Below are 18,133 nucleotides of genomic sequence, written 5' to 3'. Positions count from 1 at the left end.
GATCGATGCGCGCGGCTCGGCCCATGAAACGCCAAGCCAAAAAACGGCCCCAAGATGCTTGAATAAGCTCTGTGACCGCATTTTCTACGCTAGCCACTTTTGTCGCGCACAAAGTCTAATACTGGCTACATATTATTATCGTCAAGTGCTCAACTTTGATTCAAAAAAAAAAAATACTCCGGAACAGGGAGTCGAACCCTGGTCTCCCGCGCTTGTTACTATGAAGAATGACAAGCGGAAATCATGACCGTTAGACCATTCCGGATTTACTAAGTGCCGTGATAAACTTAACGACTTTAGTTATACCCTGAAAATATCAGTATGGACTTGGAGTGCTTCTGTCGTACTTTTGAACCTCCATGAATACCAGTGCCTATGCTATTTCTTTCGACCTGGTCTTTTTTAAGTATGTATGTTATGTACGGAGTATTTACATACATTTCCTAAACTTCTTCGATAGCGTATGAGTGGTGCCTAAGCTATAAGGTTCTACACGTGTGTATCCTTTTGTTCCAGTAGCTAGCACTCTCACACATTATTACCTCGCAAAAAATTGCAGTCATATGCTGTATCTGGATACCCTCTGCTTTCTAACTGTTTATATCAACAGCCCTCTTTCCTTTACTTGATTAGGATCTTGCCTGGTCAACCCTTACTGCTCACCTTACGATCGGCCTTATTTCAGTTCTTGGAATCAGCATGCATACTACAGGGTTATCCTCCTAAAGAAAAATAAAACTAAAAAATAAAATCTGAGCTTAATCTAGTCAAATGCCTAACGCAAGAAGCTTTGCTCTCACAAACAAAAAGATTTAACGACTTGTGCCAGGGGTGCTTTTTTCTCCTCAAGAAGCCTCCAACCACTGCTGATAGGCAGCTCACATCGATATACCCACGGGGTGGATATACTCCATATAACACGCCCTGCCCTTATAACATGCATCGCGTCTGCATCAAAGATTGCTTTTCCGAGCGATCCTAGCACAGTTCACTATCTATCGCTGGGAGGAGTAGGTGTGGAAAAGAATCCGAACAAATTGATATTTTACTGGAAAACTGCCGCTGCAGTACTGTATCTGGAAATAATATCTGCCTTAGGATCCTCGAGATTGTGAATATGGGAGTGTGCTTGTGCTTGTGGATAGACTGAAATAAACAACTTGCACTTTTGAAAGTGCGAGTGAATAGTAGGGATAGTGTGTGCTATGTTTTGAGTAATGGGATGTATACATGTATGTACATACATCGGGGGTCTTTGCAAACAACCAGGCCAGCCGTCTCAAGTACTGCTTGTGTAGTCGATGCCTTATTATCGGGATCGGCGAATCCCATCTTCTAGTCCAAGCCGAATGCAGGGTATGCTTTTGCTTTGTTAAATTCAGATCAGCAATTCATGGCATACTATACACTCTCAAAAGGACGTTCCCCCATAGGGTATTATTGCTGTGGTTAAAGAGCGCTGGTACTTTAAAAGCTAGCTCCTCGGATGTTGGATAACTACATATGTGCCGGGGTAACCACGGGGCGCAAGTCGCGTTGCCTTGTAAATACCAAGTATATGCAATATGTACTGAGGAGTTGACTTCATTAAACTAGGCAGGAACCACAGCTGTACTCCGCACAGAACCAAACTACCCAACAGTAACCTAGAAACATCCCCCGTTCCCTGAGCCCAAGTTAAGCCATATGATTCATGATTGCCTAAATGGAAAAAGATAATCTTGAAGTTGTAGAGCTGCTCTCTGATGAAAGCGAACAATCCATTGTCGCAAACATTGCCGATGTCTCCAAGCAGCGCAAGGTATGGTGCTTTGATAGGAATTTCATAGTCTTCATAAGCTGAAGGGATCTCTAAATGTAAATCAGAGAGAATCTGCACCTGTACCATGATGGCTCTTAAAAGAGAATAGATGGGGAAAAGAGTTGGAATAAAGATATGCCACCTCCGTTCTAGCATGGAAATTTGTTTTTCTCAATCGAACGCGCTACGATTTGACAGACGAAGAGACAGTGCTTGGATGCACGTTATATTCGTCCATTCTCCAAGAGAATCAGGACATGTTTATCTTCGGCCTTCCTGATTTTTGTCAAATTGACAACTTGACCATTGAGCTGCGCAATTCTGCCCATGAAAAGGATGTTAGATGGCTGAACGACCAAGTCGCCGCAATCTCTAAATCTGAACCAGGAAGGAAAGTAGTGATTTTCTCACATCATAGTCCAGTAACCAACGATGCGCGCGCGATGGACCCAGAACATGAGGGAAGTCTCATTTTATCTCGGTTTGCGACCGACCTTAGCCGAGAAAGCTTTTGGACAAATAGAAATGTGGTATTGTTTGCATTTGGGCACACTCATTATAACTGCGATTATGCAGCCTCTGGTCTGAGGATTGCGACCGACCAAAGGGGGTATCCCTTCAGGCAGATAGAGGGATTTGATGCTGAGAAGGTGGTCAGCATTTGAAACGAACTGTGCTGTTGCGTAAGCTGCATGTGATATTAATAAGCTCCTAGACTAACTACTCCGTATTCTTATTAGATTTGCCCCAGTGATAGTTTGCTCACTTAAACGGGGTATCTCGGGGGTAAGAGTGGCATACCGGTCAGACTAGCCTATTATGGATTTAGCTCAGGGGCATCCGGGCCAGAACTCGTGGGCCTTCAGAAGCAAATGAAATGAAACAGTCAGTTTGTGGATTCAAGGGCGTCTGCGAATCTGTCGAGGCGATGCAAAGCTTCGTCCAGTCATTCGTAATAATGATCACTGGCTAAGTCCGTTTGTAAACGGCTTCGAGCCCGCTTCGTCCCTCATTTGCGATATTCCACTGGGTTTTGTAATCCACGCCTGGAAAAGTCCTCAAGATGATTTCCTACCGAAGCTCAGGTCTATTTACCGTCATAGTATTCTTTGCAATACTACTCTTGATACTCTCTAGTACCCCAGATCCTGCAAAACTGACAGCAAGTATTGAGAACTCTGCTGGCCAACTTGCAGAGTATGTCCCTAACCCGAAGCTCCCAAAATTTGATGATTTTAAATTCCACCTCCTGCCCCCCACCGCCCATAAGCCTCCCGAAGAGAAAAACAGCACTGGTGGTGGCTCCAAGTGGTATAGCAATTGGCAGTGGCGCAATCCCTTCTCCTCCTCGATCACATTAGATGAAAACCGATCTGTACTCCCTCCGTTACGCCTGCGCCCGCCCATATATACGTACTACGATTCGACGTCGAAGAAAGATAAAGATGTCATAGAGGCCGATAAGGGCTTGCTTCTTGCCTGGAGGAGGGCATGGTTTGCACAGGGATTCCGTCCTGTGATACTTGGACCGCAAGATGCGATGAAGAACCAATTATATAAAGTCTTCAATACAAAAGGCTTGGACGAACACCTTGTAGTAGAATTCATGGCATGGTTGGCGTGGAGTCGCATGGGAAATGGAATCCTTGCAGACTGGAAATGTTTCCCGATGGCCCATTACGACGATACTTTTCTTTCATACCTACGGCGAGGTTCTATGCCTGAGAAAATAATACGGGTAGAAGGTCTGGGATCGGCTCTCTTCTCTGGAGAGAAGACTCACATTATTGAAGCTACCAAACAGGTGGCTGATAATCTAAAGATAAAAGAGGCGAAGAGTATAATCGAGCTTCTCGGTGAAGATACGTTCAAGGTCGAGAAGACAGCGGCCCTTGCGCATTACAATTCGACTACTATCACCTCAAAATATCCGTCAGTCGCAGAAAGGCTAGATAAATCGCCATCACAAGGTCGCTCTGCACTTGTTGATCTCATCAACACCCACTTACAGATCAGCTTCCAGAGCGAATTTAGTTCTGGATTATCAGTGCTCAAACCATTTCCGGACTATACGTCGGCTTTGGTTAGCCCTGGCGTCCGACTTGCTACATTATTGTCGGAGTGTTTGCCGATACAAATGCCACCATCCTGCCCACCTAACAATCCTAAATGTCAATTGTGCAACGAAGCCAGTCGAATGAAAATATCCCAGCCCGATGGATACAAAAACGACTCGGCCCTTTTCACTATTGGAATCCTTCCTCACCCATATACTCTTGTCACATTAAAAAAGGGCGACAACAATATTACAATCACGTATATTCGGCGCGAGACGAAACGTGATCCTTGGCTTATCGCCGCTACGAAGCATTATCTCGGCACAGAACGCGACAGCACATCAAGGGTGAGTGCTTTTAAGGACGTTGTTGCGGGGGACCACGGCTTGTCTCGTGGAATTTGGTTCACAGTTGAGACACTTCCAGCAAAGAGCGAGGAGGAAAGCTTACCCTTAAGCGTGCTGGATGACCTGGACTGGCATTTCGGGTTTAAAGTCCCCCGGAAAACACGATCAGAAAGAGCAAAAGAGGCGACCGCGTCGAAGCAAAAGTCCCAACGCAACCTGCCTGCCGAAGCACCTGTCGCGGAGAAAAAGAGCAAACTAGGCAAGGAGAACGAGCTGATTGAAACGGCGCGGGAGTTATTAAAAAATGACCCTAAAGACATCCATATTAAGGCGGTCACTGAAGCATGGAATCTTGCTGATACCGAAGTTTGGAGGTTTGTGCGGGCGTATAGGTAAGTTGAATCTAGCCTTGTATTCGTCGCGCGCGCGCATTTCTGACCCACTAGCTACAGAGCCCGGAGCGTTGTAGAACGACAGGCATGGGAGGAAGAGGAAAAGGGGTTTGCTGGCTCATAGATCATTATGCTGGAATTTAGCGTAGATACACAACAAGCGTTGGGTTTTATAGAATGCGATTCCGGAGTAGTTATCCCCGAACTACCCTGGAAACTGCTAATAATAATGGACATCATGTTTGCACATGACGTGGGGCGGCGTTCTGACCCTTTAGAGGGCCGCGCACTCCAGCGCAGCGAAGGACACCGAAAGCGCTTTTCTGCTATTATTATTAAATCAATGCTCCACTACGGAGTAGTCAACTACCCCAAGATACGACGGTCACAAGGCGTTGACAGAGGGTGGCGTCCGCCGTCGGAGGGTGCCGAACCCCGCGAACCCCGCAAGCTCGTCTGTTAGGCCTCGCCGGGTTAAGCTTCATTAAGGTGGCGGGGCCTGGGATGCGCGGCTGCGATCGATCGAATCACACGCCGCTGGATTAGTTAACTATCGCCCAGTTGTCTGCGCCGAGCTGTTGGATCTTGATCCATGAGATTGCTTGCCTAGGCTGTATTATTCGCCATACTCTTTTTGCTGTCCTCCATGTTCCACCTAAAGAGTGCTGTCGAGCGTCGCCTCCCGCTCTCATTCTCAGATCCTTGAGGCGAACCAACCATGGCCCCGGCCGCAATGCAGATTCCGGAGCAAGATGTAGCTCGCGAGTCCAGGGCTGCTCTTCGGACGCTGACGGAGGGGTATGATGACACCCTTCAATTCTACTTGAACGGCACAAAAATCATATTGGACTCCGTGGATCCGGAGGCGACACTGCTGGAATACCTCCGCGGAATAGGCTTGACTGGAACCAAGCTGGGTTGTGCCGAAGGTGGATGCGGAGCTTGCACAGTGGTAAGATGCCTCCCGCTGCTGTCGATGACCATGTGAATGAAGTCTTGAAGCTAACAAGACTACTTTTTTTCCCAAGGTTGTTTCGTATCTGAACCCAACGACGAAGAAAATATATCATGCCTCCGTGAATGCGTGTTTGGCACCGTTGGTTAGTGTGGATGGTAAGCATGTTATTACTGTTGAGGGAATAGGTGACGTGAACAATCCCCATCCGGTTCAGCAAAGAATCGCGGTCGGGAATGGTAGCCAATGTGGTTTTTGCACGCCTGGGATTGTCATGGTACGTTCGCATCGGGCTACAAAATACTCGAGATATATCGCTAAATACGCTAGCAGAGCCTATATGCCCTCCTTCGCAACAATCCCGAACCGTCAGAACATGACGTGGAAGAAGCCTTCGATGGAAATCTTTGCCGATGCACAGGGTATCGGTCGATTCTGGATGCTGCCCAGTCTTTTTCCGCCACTGGCGGCTGTAAACTGCGCGGGAGCGGTCGCTGCTGTTTAGATAATGGACCTGGGGGATGTAAAGAGAATACTGCCAAGGGCAACCCCGAATCTGAAGTGAAGAAGTTCTTTCAAGCCCCTGAATTCATACCTTACTCTCCAGACACACAGTTAATCTTCCCGCCTGGTCTCCGTAAACACCATCTGCGCCCACTCGCTTTTGGAAATAAAAAGAAACGCTGGTATAGGCCTACAACACTGAAACAGCTTCTTGAAATTAAAGACGTTTCCCCACAAGCTAAAATCATTGGAGGGAGCTCTGAGACGCAGATTGAGATTAAATTCAAGGCCATGCAATATGTCGATTCTGTGTACGTGGGCGACATACCGGAGCTGAAGCAGTACACTTTCAACAGCGAGAACCTTGAGCTAGGAGGAAACGTTTCTCTGACAGACCTTGAGGAAATTTGCGATGAAGCTGTGGAACGTTTTGGACCTATCAAGGGACAACCATTTATTGCCATTAAGAAGCAAATCCGTTACTTTGCTGGACGACAGATAAGGAATGTTGCGTCGCCTGCCGGTAACATTGCTACCGCTTCTCCAATTTCGGATTTAAACCCGGTTTTTGTTGCCACGAGAACCACACTAATCATGCAATCCTTAATCACTAAACGTGAAATCCCCATGGGAGAGTTTTTCAAAGGCTATAGATCTACAGCATTAGAACCAAATGCTGTTGTAACAGGCCTTCGGATTCCTGCATGTCAGGAGAGGGGCGAATATCTCCGGGCCTACAAGCAAGCTAAGAGAAAAGATGATGATATCGCTATAGTTAACGCTGCACTGAGAGTAACCTTAGATGACTCGGAGGTGGTAACAAGTGTTAATCTTGTTTATGGAGGAATGGCAGCTCTTACTATATCAGCGCGAAACGCTGAAGCCTTTCTAATCGGGAAAACCTGGGGACACTCTGCGACACTCGAAGGTGTAATGGATGCTCTGGAAAAAGACTTCAATCTTTCTTCATCTGTTCCGGGAGGGATGCCAACATATCGAAAAACTCTTGCCCTTGGATTTTTCTACCGGTTTTACCACGATGTTCTATCAAATATTCAGGGAAACAAGGCCTTTTGCGATATTGACGCTGTGCCAGAAATAGAAAGATTTATCTCTGGAGGCCAAAAGGATCACAGTGCAGCCGTTGGCTATCAACAGACCATTCTAGGGAAGGAGACTCCACATGTATCTGCCCTGAAACATACGACTGGAATTGCACAGTATACGGACGATATTCCTAAGCAGCAAAACGAGTTGTTTGGCTGCCTTGTATTTTCGACAAAAGCTCATGCAAAAATTTTAAACGTTGACCTGGAGTCAGCTTTAAATATTCCTGGAGTAGTCGATTTTGTGAGTCACAAAGATTTACCGAATCCAGAGGCAAACTGGTGGGGAGAACCGCGTGCCGACGAAGTATTCTTTGCCGTTGATGAAGTTTTCACAGCTGGCCAACCGATTGGTATGATTCTTGCCATTTCTTCAAGACTTGCTGAAGCTGGATCCAGAGCTGTTAAAGTCGAGTACGAGGAATTACCTTCGATTTTGAGCATTGAGCAAGCAGTAGAGAACAATTCATACTTCGACCATCACAAGCCATACATAAAACAAGGAGATCCCGAAACTGCGTTTCAAAAGGCAGATCATATATTTCATGGATCGTCTAGGATGGGCGGGCAAGAGCACTTTTACCTAGAAACGCAGGCTTGCGTTGTAATCCCAAAACCAGAAGACGGGGAAATAGAGGTCTGGAGTAGTAGTCAAAATCCGACAGAAACGTAAGTGCTGATCCCATGTTAGTATCGACTTTCACTGATAGTATTTTCAAAGCCAAACGTATGTTGCGAAGGTAACTGGTGTTGCGGCAAATAAGGTTGTTTCCAGAGTCAAACGCCTTGGTGGCGGGTTTGGGGGTAAAGAGACGCGGTCGGTGCAGCTTGCGTGTATATGTGCCGTAGCAGCAAAGAAGTTAAAGAGACCCGTGCGTTGCATGCTCAATCGAGACGAAGATATGATATCGAGTGGCCAACGCCATCCGTTCTTTTGCCGCTGGAAGGTTGGGGTGACGAATGAAGGAAAGCTATTAGCTTTGGAAGCTGACGTGTATGCGAACGCCGGCCACACCCAAGACTTATCAGCAGCTGTGCTTGACCGATCATTATCCCATATTGATGGCGTTTACAAGACCCCAAACGTTCATGTTCGTGGTCACTTATGCCGTACCAATACAGTATCGAACACCGCATTTCGAGGATTCGGCGGGCCTCAGGGCCTATTCTTCGCTGAATGCTATATCTCGGAAATTGCTGACCATTTGAATATTCCCGTTGAGAAGATTCGGCAGATTAATATGTATACTCCAAATGAAACAACGCACTTCAATCAGGAGCTCAAGGACTGGCATGTTCCTTTAATGTACCAGCAAGTGTTGAATGAATCGGACTATGCGGCCCGGCGTCAATCCGTTATGGAATATAACAAAACACATAAGTGGTCGAAGAGAGGGTTGGCCATTGTGCCAACCAAGTTTGGTATTTCCTTCACCGCGATATTCCTTAACCAGGCTGGTGCCCTGGTTCATTTATATAGAGACGGCAGTGTTCTTGTGGCACATGGCGGAACAGAGATGGGACAAGGTCTTCACACCAAAATGATAATGATAGCGGCAGAGGCACTGAAAGTTCCCCAAGCCGACGTTTACATATCGGAAACTGCAACAAATACAGTATCTAATACATCGGCCACTGCCGCTTCGGCGAGTTCGGACCTCAATGGATATGCGGTTTTTAACGCATGTCAGGAACTAAATGGGCGCCTTCAACCGTATCGAGATAAGATGCCAAGTGCATCTATGAAAGAGCTCGTCAGCGCAGCATACTTTGATCGCGTGAATTTGACTGCAAATGGATTTTATAAAACACCAGATATTGGTTATAAATGGGGTGCAAATACGGGGCAAATGTTCTATTATTTTACTCAAGGCGTGACCGCTGCAGAAGTTCAAATTGATACCTTGACGGGCGACTGGACACCGCTTCGTGCGGATATCAAAATGGATGTTGGACGGAGCATTAATCCAGCCATAGACTATGGTCAAATCGAGGGAGCTTTCATCCAAGGCCAGGGCCTTTTTACCACCGAAGAGAGTCTTTGGCATCGTGGTTCCGGCCAACTGTTCACTCGAGGTCCAGGAACATATAAAATACCTGGGTTTCGGGATATTCCCCAGATATTCAACGTCAGTTTGTTAAAAGACGTGGAGTGGGAAAATCTACGTACCATACAGCGCTCTCGGGGCGTTGGTGAACCGCCATTGTTCATGGGAAGTGCTGTGTTCTTTGCCATAAGAGATGCTCTCAAAGCTGCGCGGCAACAGTGGGGCATGAATGATATTCTCAGTTTGCAGAGTCCTGCCACGCCAGAGAGAATCCGGATTAGCTGTTGTGATCCGCTGGTGGAGCGAGGGCGCGTGGAGGACAGAGGGGATGGATTTTTTGTTGCTATATAGATTTAGATAGCAGGCAGCCACGGAGTACAGAGTCCAAGACTGTAGAGTGAGCCGCACCTGTGCGGCATCTCTGTTCTTCCTTTATTGCATCGCTTCTGGAAATTATTGAATTCTCTCAAACATTCTTATTACCTTGAACAATAGTAGAGTTATAAGTATGAGACATTGACATCCGATACTTGGACCATCACTGCAGAATATTGAGCCGCTCTCTCCAGAGTACACAATTGATTTTTGGTTTTATTGGGAATGAGTTTTTCTACAAGTTCCGCTTGAGTGTTGTGCCAGCAAGAAGTATCTGACAGCCGGGCGGTGATCTACCAGCAGCCAATCAGAGCGCGACTAAGGACACATAAGCTTATGTCTGGATGACTAAGCAATAACATTTCCCTCCAACCACCTTCGCCACCATTTCTTGTGATCCAATATACAGAGTATATAACTGTACTCCAAAAAGGGTCGACGATATGGGCTGGCTGTTTTATCTTCCTGTGAAACGACTGCCCATTCATAATATCGGAGTTTCCCTGGTTTATGGTGTAACTTTTAGCTTACCTTTGCTTTCACCAATGAAGCTTTACTGCAAACCGTACCAAAGCCATGGTAAACTCACAAATCATCTACCTGATAGCTAGCAGTGGCAAAACTAGTTGTCATAGCCCTTGGATCAATATGTCGGAACAACCTGACGTTCTCTCAGTTCATGAGCCACATAAGCAGTACATATCGTTGCTTTATACGTCTTCTCAAACCTCTTTTTCTGCGGCAGCTCAGGTCTGCCTATTACATCCTGTTCCACTTATTATATTAGCAATTTTCTCGTGGTATTTGTTCAGCCACGCGATGTGCTCCTGTCCAGGTGCTGTATTCCCCACAACAATTGTCAGAGCTGCTATTTGGCAACTATGGTTTCAACCCGCCAACCTGTTGCCTTGAGGGTTTTTGTTATATTTCCAAGCATCACTGCCTTATTCTTGACATTAAGGTTGATGTCACGAGCCATTGCAAAAACATTTGGCTTAGGTATGCGAATCGATCTGCAATCGGTATGTTTGTTGCTAGGAATAATATCTACTGACAATCATCCGCTATATAGACGATGCACTCATTCTGGTGTCATATGTATGCTGAGAATTAAAAGCATCACAGCTCTTGAATGTACTAATAGACGTTAATAGGCGCTGGCACTTGCAGACAGCATTACTTATTATAAATGTGCGCTATCCCTACAACCACAGCCCATCCCTACTGTATGCTGGACTAGTCTTGCACAAATACAACTCTAACCCTTTTTTATTTTTACAAATTAGTTGTTCAAGCTTTATATCTCGGCTTTCATCCCTACGATATCCCGTTCATGACCACTCAACATCTGGATTACGCCCAAGCGCTTACTATCACAAGTCAAATATCATACTACTCCTGCCTCTGTTTCACAAGAGCTTCGATAGCTGTTTTTATACTCCGTCTAGATCAGCTTCCAAAATTCGTCCGAATACAGCTCTGGCTACTTTTCGGGATTAACCTCTGCCTCTTTCTATCTGCTTTTTTTGCCGATCTCTTTCAATGTGGTGGGATGATTGCGTATACTTACGGATATCCAATCGGCGTTGATCTTGATAAGGCAGAGATTACTGAGAGAAGCGTCAGATGCATCAATCGCGCTGCGTTCTTCATTACTGTCTCAATCACGAGTTTACTTCTAGACCTTTGGCTATTGAGTGTGCCTATTGCAATCGTAAAAGGGATGAACATGCCGAAAAAACAGAAGCTTATGGTGGTAGCGATTTTAGGAATGGGTTTAATGTTAGCCAATATTCCCCGCTTTCGGAATGGTGATGTCTAACAAGGGCAATGTTTCCTCTCATTTGCAGATCGACTATTATCGGTATTGCTCGACTAGTAATACTCTCGGGGTTTTGGCTGGCCACCACTACCAACACTTTCTATTCGACCACATACGGTTTTGGGGTTATTGAATTGAATATCGGAATATGGGCGGCCTGCACTCCTGCTTTGAAAGCCCTTATGTTCAGGATTTTCCCAAAGTTTTGGACTATGACCTCTAAGTCACACGATTCGGCCGGCGAAGCTCTGCCAGACGAAGGACGATTTCTAGAAATGGGCGCTATTTCAGAACATCCACCGTCAGTCCTACGCCCACAACCGGAAGCGGAACCGCGAGGTAAGACTAGGGAGAGGCTCCATCGGCGTCCTTCCCAAATCGAAGCTGAGCTGAGGCGGTTCGAGTACGATATGACTGCGAGTAAGTTGCGAACTTCGACGTCAGATATCCAATCTAGACCCGACTCCCGGACAGGTAGTTATAGACGTAGCGTCTCGTTATCGAGAAGCTTCTCGTCCATGAGTGCGCCGCCAACTGTCACGAGTGAGCAAGGACCATCTCGTCCGACAATCTCATCCCCTGCTGCTGATTAATACTAACAAGTTTGATCCCGGCAATCTTCGATACTGTTGCGTTGAGAAATTCTATCGGCCCTTCTTAAAAACGTAACATTGACCGCTGCTTCCAGTACTAACCTGTAAATATGGCAGGTTTTTGTCCCCCTTGTTCTATTCCACGCGAATATTTTTTGAATTTCCAAAAAATAATGCATCTACTTGTTGGAATGAATCACCACATCCCTCAAGCGTTGGCAAATATTCTATGTAGTAATAATTCTGAAATTTAAAAGAGATACAACAGAAGCCGCTAAAAGAACACGATGCCCACAAAAATATATTGATTAGCCCTTCCTGGTCTTTTGACCCACGTGTCAGCTTCCAGTCATATCTTTCTTCTCGCCACTATACACCACTTGTCCATAACTACTCCTTCGTGTTGCTTTCACGTCTTTTTGAAGCGCAGCATCGTAATCTCTCTGTCCAGCATACCCTAGCTTTTGTGCCTGATACTCGTCCTCGTCTGCGTCCAGACCCCGAGATCCAGACCTGATATTTGGGGTAGTACTATATTTCGGCGCTAGCCCATTATCAGCATTGTTCGGAACCCCTGTGAGGGGAACGTTGTAGAAATCCGACATTTCCATCGATGTAGTTGCATGTGGCGCAGGCGGGTGATATGTTGCGTCAATTCCGCCCTCTGCACGGGTCTTATCGCGTCGAAAGGCCAGAGTGAGAGCACGCAGAAGAGCAAGGAGCAGAAGTATGACCCAGAGCAGGATTAGGAAGGAAGATATGATAGCTTCAGTTCGAATCCCGCTTTCAATAGCTCTAATTACACGGAGAACCACATGGGTAATAGCATCTGCTGTTCTATCTCCTGGATTGGCGAGGAAGCTCTCAGGGTTGGTCTTGTTGTCTTTCGCAACGGATTCAATTGCGCCAAGAGAAAACGTGTCGTTTGGCAAGTTAGGGAAGTCAACGCGCGCGTGGTTATGCACCCATGTAAGTGCCTTTTGAATACCTTGAATTTTGAGTCCAATGAGACAATATAAGACATCTCTGATGGGGTCATGGAGGACAGTCCCGCCGAAAGTTTCATTGAGAACACTGCTGGTTTTATCGACGAAGATATTGAGGGTGTTGTTAAGGGATGAAGTAGTGGTATTTACCCAACCAAATACCTTTTGGTTAATATCATCGTTAGTAGTATCAATGACACGGTTTGTGCTAATGGCCCATTGCTGAGAGGCATTGTTCAAGCTGAAGAAAACTTTGTCAGCGAATTGACCAACTTCGTTGGTCAGGACGGGTACTTCTTTTTTGACAGCGTGAAGAAGGATAGCTTGACAGGCACAGGAAAACAGTCCCGCCATGCCTAGTGCTAGCAGAAATAGAGCTGGAGTTGACGTGACATAGGCTACAATCCATCGGACGAGCACTTGTCGCCTCCCTGGCTTGAACCAACTGGCAATTTTAAGCCCAGCAGTGGATGTATATGGCCGAGAAACAATGTAAACAACATCCATAGGATCGTGGTCGTTTTTCTGAACCAGAAGAGCCCTCTCTTTCATGTGTCGCCATCGTCGAATCTCCAAGAGAGCCATAGGGACACATGCAGCAATGGCCCCGGCAATCAACACGCCAACAAAAATCTTCTGCGCGGCTGAGATGATGGACTTGAGTTTACCAAAGAAAGAGTTGATACCCTTGCTCTCGTTGCAAAAATTCAATTTTTCCTTCTGAGGAACAGGAAAGACAGACCGATCAAACTTGAATTCGACTAGTGATTCATTAATGAGTTTTTTAACCTCCCTGAATGGGAACCGAATAGCATTGTTCGTAAAGTTGTTAACCTCTTTGAATGTAGGAATCGAGTTGTTGATTTTCTTGAGATTCTCATCCAGGGAGGACGGTAAGCGGAGCTGCTTCAGTTTGTCGAGATCACCGCCAATATCAATTCTTGGAGGATTCTTTTTCCCACCAAACGCATTCGTAATAGTGTTGATCCCTTTCAGAAAATCATTTATTTTATTTTCAAAGCCATTGACTCCTTTCTCAATACCCTGGGTGACATCTACCAGGGTTTTGTTCAAAAAGTCTGCGGCCTCTTCAATAACTTTCAAAGCGGCCTGTAAGCTACCTGCAACAGCAAGCGTAATTAGACACACATATGTCTGAGTCAAAACATTGATCACGAATACAACGATCTCTTCAACGCCTGTGACTGTCAGAAGTAGCATCGACATAAGGCCATTGACGGCCTTTTCCACGCCAGATGCGGTAAGTTCGTTGACACCTTTTGACATATAATGAGGCATTGATGCCATAGCACTGCCCATCGATTCGACGCTTGTGCAAGCGGAGAGTGCTTCTCGCTTAGCAGATGCCATGTCCTTGTTTAAACCGGCAATAGCAATAAGGAGTCGAACAAGAACCAGAAGTAGTAGGATGGTCCACTTGTTGATCCATATTTGCGAGAGGCGAGCTTTGAACCCAAGGTATGGCGTGATAGCTCCTGGAGGCGCAGTGGTTGGTGCAGGGGTGTGCATCGCATGTGTATCGTGGGCGCCATATGGTGGGAGGCCGTGCGAAGAACGGGGAATAAAACGTGAAAAGTGCATTGTCTGTTTCTAGTATGTTCGCGGCCCGCGCATATGATCCTGGAAAGGACGGCTAGTGATAAGCAATAGAGAAAGAAGGGGCAGAGAAATATGCACGAGAGTCGGAGGGTATACAAGGAGAAAAGGAAAAGAGTATCAAGGAAAAGCCATGAAGCAATGATGAGAAAGTACGCTCGGCGTAGAAGAGTGAATGGCCAGAATGAAAAGAGTGTTGCTGGAAAGCTCCTATTCAGAAATGTAACATTCAATGACGGTCGATGCGGGTCTTCACTGAACAAGAAAGAGAGGACAATAGGTACAATAGAAAAGAATACATTTTTTCAGCAATGAAATCAATGTTGAAGGTAACTCCCGGCGCTTTTAATCGGAGAGCAACGGGGTTGAATGTCCACCCCGTAGCGCCCAATTACCAGCAGCTCATCCTTGGCATCGATTGCTTGTAGGCCATATATGCTTTGAAAGAACGGCATGTACCCACTTCTGGGGCGCTGACAGCGAATTGCAATATGATACCGGCGCCATGATAGTACGCCGAGTAAAAAATAGCCAAGGGTACAGTATTTTAAGTGAATATAAACTTCACAGAGATGTCGGAAGTTCTTTAGATTCTCAGGGCTTGCATATCAATTACTGGCCGCCCTAGGCCTCAAGGTTTGAGCAGGCGGCTAGCTAGTATCAAAATAGTATCCTAGGACCAGCCCGCGGCCTACCATTGGCCTTGCAGCCCAGACAAGGTGGGAGTAACGGGGAAAGCAGTGGGGCTTTGGAGAAAAGGCAAATAAAAACAGCATCTTTCCTTGCAGCCAGAATAGACTGGCCAATGGCAGCCTGGCGCCTGCGAAGAATCTGCAAGTAGCCGCCGTGCTGACAGCTGGTACGTTTCGCGGGGGGGTTGTCACCGTCCAGGATGCGACGTCGTCGACTTGCAAAACATGAAACACAGCCCTGGCCCAATCAGCTGGTGTTCCACGACGCATTATCTAAGCAGATCTATATTTGGATGACCGATTAGATTACGTAAGCTAACTAGCTAATCAAAACTCCTCGGCTTTTATTCCGTCCCTTAGGAACAGCAGAACTTTGAAAGATGAGATCCTATAGCCTAGATACCACACTATTCATAACCGTGCATACTAACTCATCACATTTAAAAACCACCCTGCCATGCATCAAGGGAACTGTAAATAAACGCAGATGTCCCACAAAGCTCCAAACTACTCGTCCATATGAAGGTATTCTAACAGAATACTAAGAATTCACATCAAAAAATCAGATAGAATACATAAATATAGAAAACACGTACTCCGTACCAACCTGTTTCCACCAGAAGTTACAGGTAACAGCGCCGTAGAGAGACACAGTAAAGGGGCCTGGGTGTAATATTTTGAGCTTGAGAACTTTTTATCGATATTTCTGGGTATTCGAGAAGGACAAGGGGAAGCAAGCAGCTTGAAAGGGCGAATATACGGATTGTATCTAGTGGGTATTCTTCTCAGACTCCCTCACGGCACTCCTGGCGGCTTGGCCTCAGAAGCAGGAGATTGCTGTTGCTGTTGCTGCTGCGCCAGTGCAGCGTACCACATCGCAACATAATTCTCATAGCCACCGTATATAGCGTAAGGGTCGGCGGTCTCGCTTCCTACGGTAGGTGTCGAGGTCGATGTAGAAGATTGCCCTGGCTGGGATGACCGGCTTTGCTCCTGGGGATAGCCTCGAGGTTGAGATTGTGAAGATCGGTCGCCGTAGCCATCGTCGCGTCTTGAATGAGTCCGGGTTTTCTTATGGAATATTGTTAGGGAATCGCTAGATATTTTTTCAAAGTTACAGCTTTAACTTACATATGAATCTATTTTTTCCATGATGCTTCTCTTCATACTGTCAATGGCTTGTCTGGAGCCGATCATTATGACTTCCCGGTCTGTATCACGACCTACTGCCGGTAAAATATTGACTTTGCACCCGGTCAGATTCTGCATTTCCTTGATGGTATCCCCACCTGTATAGAATGTTAGTACGAGAAGGTGGGCGTACAATGGGGCAAATTATACCTTTTCCAATAATCATACCGACTGCTTCTTTCGGTACAAAGATACTTTCATCTCCTCGTTCATTTATTGTGCCAGTAGCTTCTCTTTCGGGTCGTGGATCCCGCTGTGCAGGAGGAGCACCCCCTTGTCGTGAATCAGTCTCAACGATTTCCAAAATTAGATCCCTAGCCCGCTGAATCGATCTCTGGTTTCCGCTAAGATTAACAGGTCTTAAGCTATTGAGACTCTTGTCCTCAGGAGCAATAATCACATGGCACCCGCTCCGATCTTGAAGATCTTTAATGGTTTCACCGCCGCGACCAATGATCAAGCCCACGGTTCGATCTGGTACCATTATTTGTGTTGTGGCATTTTCGTCGTCTCCAGAGGCAGAACTTTTGCCCTGCGACTCGTTCTGTATGCGAGATGAAAAGCGATCCGCTGTAGCCTGTGAGCCACGAGCAGCATTATTTTCACTAATCATGCGGAATATTTCTGCTTTCGCATCGTTTCGCGCACCCCTACTTCCTGTAATTCGACACGGTCTTATATTAATGTTTGATTCCGGACTGTCCAAGAATTGTATGCGTGTTGCAGTGTCCGACTCAATCCTTCTTAAATTATCGCCTTGACGCCCTATGATAAGGCCTACAAGCTTTGAGTCTATATTAAGAGTCTCAGAGCTATCATCCGTTGGACCTGCTCTTCTCCCAGGAGGCGATCGACCGCCCGGGCCTCGATATGGTTTGGGGGGCTGAGAGTATGAATCTGTTCCTCGGCCAGCTGGTCGAGGGGAGAACGATCTCTCTCTCACATAAGACCGATCATTTCCGCGCCTATCTCCACGACGCTCTTCCCTGTATGGATTGTAATTATCTCGAAGCGCCTCGCGTGACACTCGCGGTGGTGACCTAGTCGGGGAGCGCGAACGGTGATATGATCGGGAATCTCGCCGTGAGTCAGGATTTCGTAGATCTGAAAAATGCTCAGTGATATGTTCAGAATCAGGTAAGGATATTAGAGCATTTACCCAGACTAGAGCCGTATGGAATCCCTTTCCCAGCTGCAATGCCGCGGGCTTTTGCAATCGCTTCAGCAATGCCGATCGACGAAACATTAAGCGATTTAGCACCACTGATATCAACGCTTCCGGAGTTATCAGGGGGTGGAAGATGATATCCAGCTTGATTGATGAATGGAGTTGATGTTGGTGGTACTGAGCCTGTCGACAGGCCACCAGGCTGCGCAGCAGCTAGGGCGAACGAATGAAATCAGCACCAGGATGGGGGGTTGGATATATACACCATTATGATCGTAGAAAACAAACAAAAAAACTCACCCAACGCTGCCAGGATTTGTGATATGTTGTTTTGTTGATCAGCCATGATGGATTTTTTTGGGCATGAAGGTGGTGATGAAGTTACAAACTTTTTGCGACACTGGATGCAGGTGAGTGACAGCAGTTTGATGATGGAAGCAAATTAAATATCGATGAAGTATTTAAACCAGTTCCATTAC

The 18,133-nt window shown here is 46.3% G+C and overlaps 5 protein-coding genes and 1 non-coding gene across 6 annotated transcripts; 3 read left to right on the top strand and 3 right to left on the bottom strand.

Moving 5' to 3' along the window:
• Positions 1 to 176: 176 nt before the first annotated feature.
• Positions 177 to 265, bottom strand: LOZ57_004567. The gene has a single exon. It is a non-coding gene; the product is annotated as a tRNA-Asp (tRNA).
• A 2,599-nt stretch (positions 266 to 2,864) lies between these two features.
• LOZ57_004566 (uncharacterized protein) lies at positions 2,865 to 4,721 on the top strand (the record flags this gene model as incomplete). The annotated part of the gene is made up of 2 exons (XM_049253608.1): positions 2,865 to 4,597; positions 4,658 to 4,721. 2 exons carry the CDS (start codon positions 2,865 to 2,867, stop codon positions 4,719 to 4,721), a joined length of 1,797 nt encoding a protein of 598 aa, XP_049107428.1.
• Positions 4,722 to 5,315: 594 nt separating this feature from the next.
• Positions 5,316 to 9,561, top strand: LOZ57_004565 (uncharacterized protein; the record flags this gene model as incomplete). The annotated part of the gene is made up of 4 exons (XM_049253607.1): positions 5,316 to 5,549; positions 5,626 to 5,829; positions 5,886 to 7,831; positions 7,884 to 9,561. The coding sequence occupies 4 exons, from the start codon at positions 5,316 to 5,318 to the stop codon at positions 9,559 to 9,561; spliced, it is 4,062 nt and encodes a 1,353-aa protein (XP_049107427.1).
• A 905-nt stretch (positions 9,562 to 10,466) lies between these two features.
• LOZ57_004564 (uncharacterized protein) lies at positions 10,467 to 12,000 on the top strand (the record flags this gene model as incomplete). Its single annotated transcript, XM_049253606.1, has 5 exons — positions 10,467 to 10,584; positions 10,658 to 10,683; positions 10,740 to 10,776; positions 10,872 to 11,367; positions 11,436 to 12,000. 5 exons carry the CDS (start codon positions 10,467 to 10,469, stop codon positions 11,998 to 12,000), a joined length of 1,242 nt encoding a protein of 413 aa, XP_049107426.1.
• Positions 12,001 to 12,338: 338 nt separating this feature from the next.
• Positions 12,339 to 14,588, bottom strand: PRM1 (plasma membrane fusion protein prm1; the record flags this gene model as incomplete). The annotated part of the gene is made up of 1 exon (XM_049253605.1): positions 12,339 to 14,588. One exon carries the CDS (start codon positions 14,586 to 14,588, stop codon positions 12,339 to 12,341), a length of 2,250 nt encoding a protein of 749 aa, XP_049107425.1.
• A 1,502-nt stretch (positions 14,589 to 16,090) lies between these two features.
• Positions 16,091 to 18,000, bottom strand: LOZ57_004562 (uncharacterized protein; the record flags this gene model as incomplete). Its single annotated transcript, XM_049253604.1, has 5 exons — positions 16,091 to 16,366; positions 16,427 to 16,584; positions 16,637 to 17,590; positions 17,646 to 17,867; positions 17,955 to 18,000. 5 exons carry the CDS (start codon positions 17,998 to 18,000, stop codon positions 16,091 to 16,093), a joined length of 1,656 nt encoding a protein of 551 aa, XP_049107424.1.
• Positions 18,001 to 18,133: the final 133 nt, after the last annotated feature.

The sequence above is a fragment of the Ophidiomyces ophidiicola genome (assembly GCF_022830035.1).
Source record: "Ophidiomyces ophidiicola strain CBS 122913 chromosome Unknown scaffold_19, whole genome shotgun sequence".
NCBI classification, from domain to species: Eukaryota; Fungi; Ascomycota; class Eurotiomycetes; order Onygenales; family Onygenaceae; genus Ophidiomyces; species Ophidiomyces ophidiicola.
Note: the sequence above shows the minus strand (reverse complement) of the source record. Positions and strands in the feature narration are given on the sequence as shown.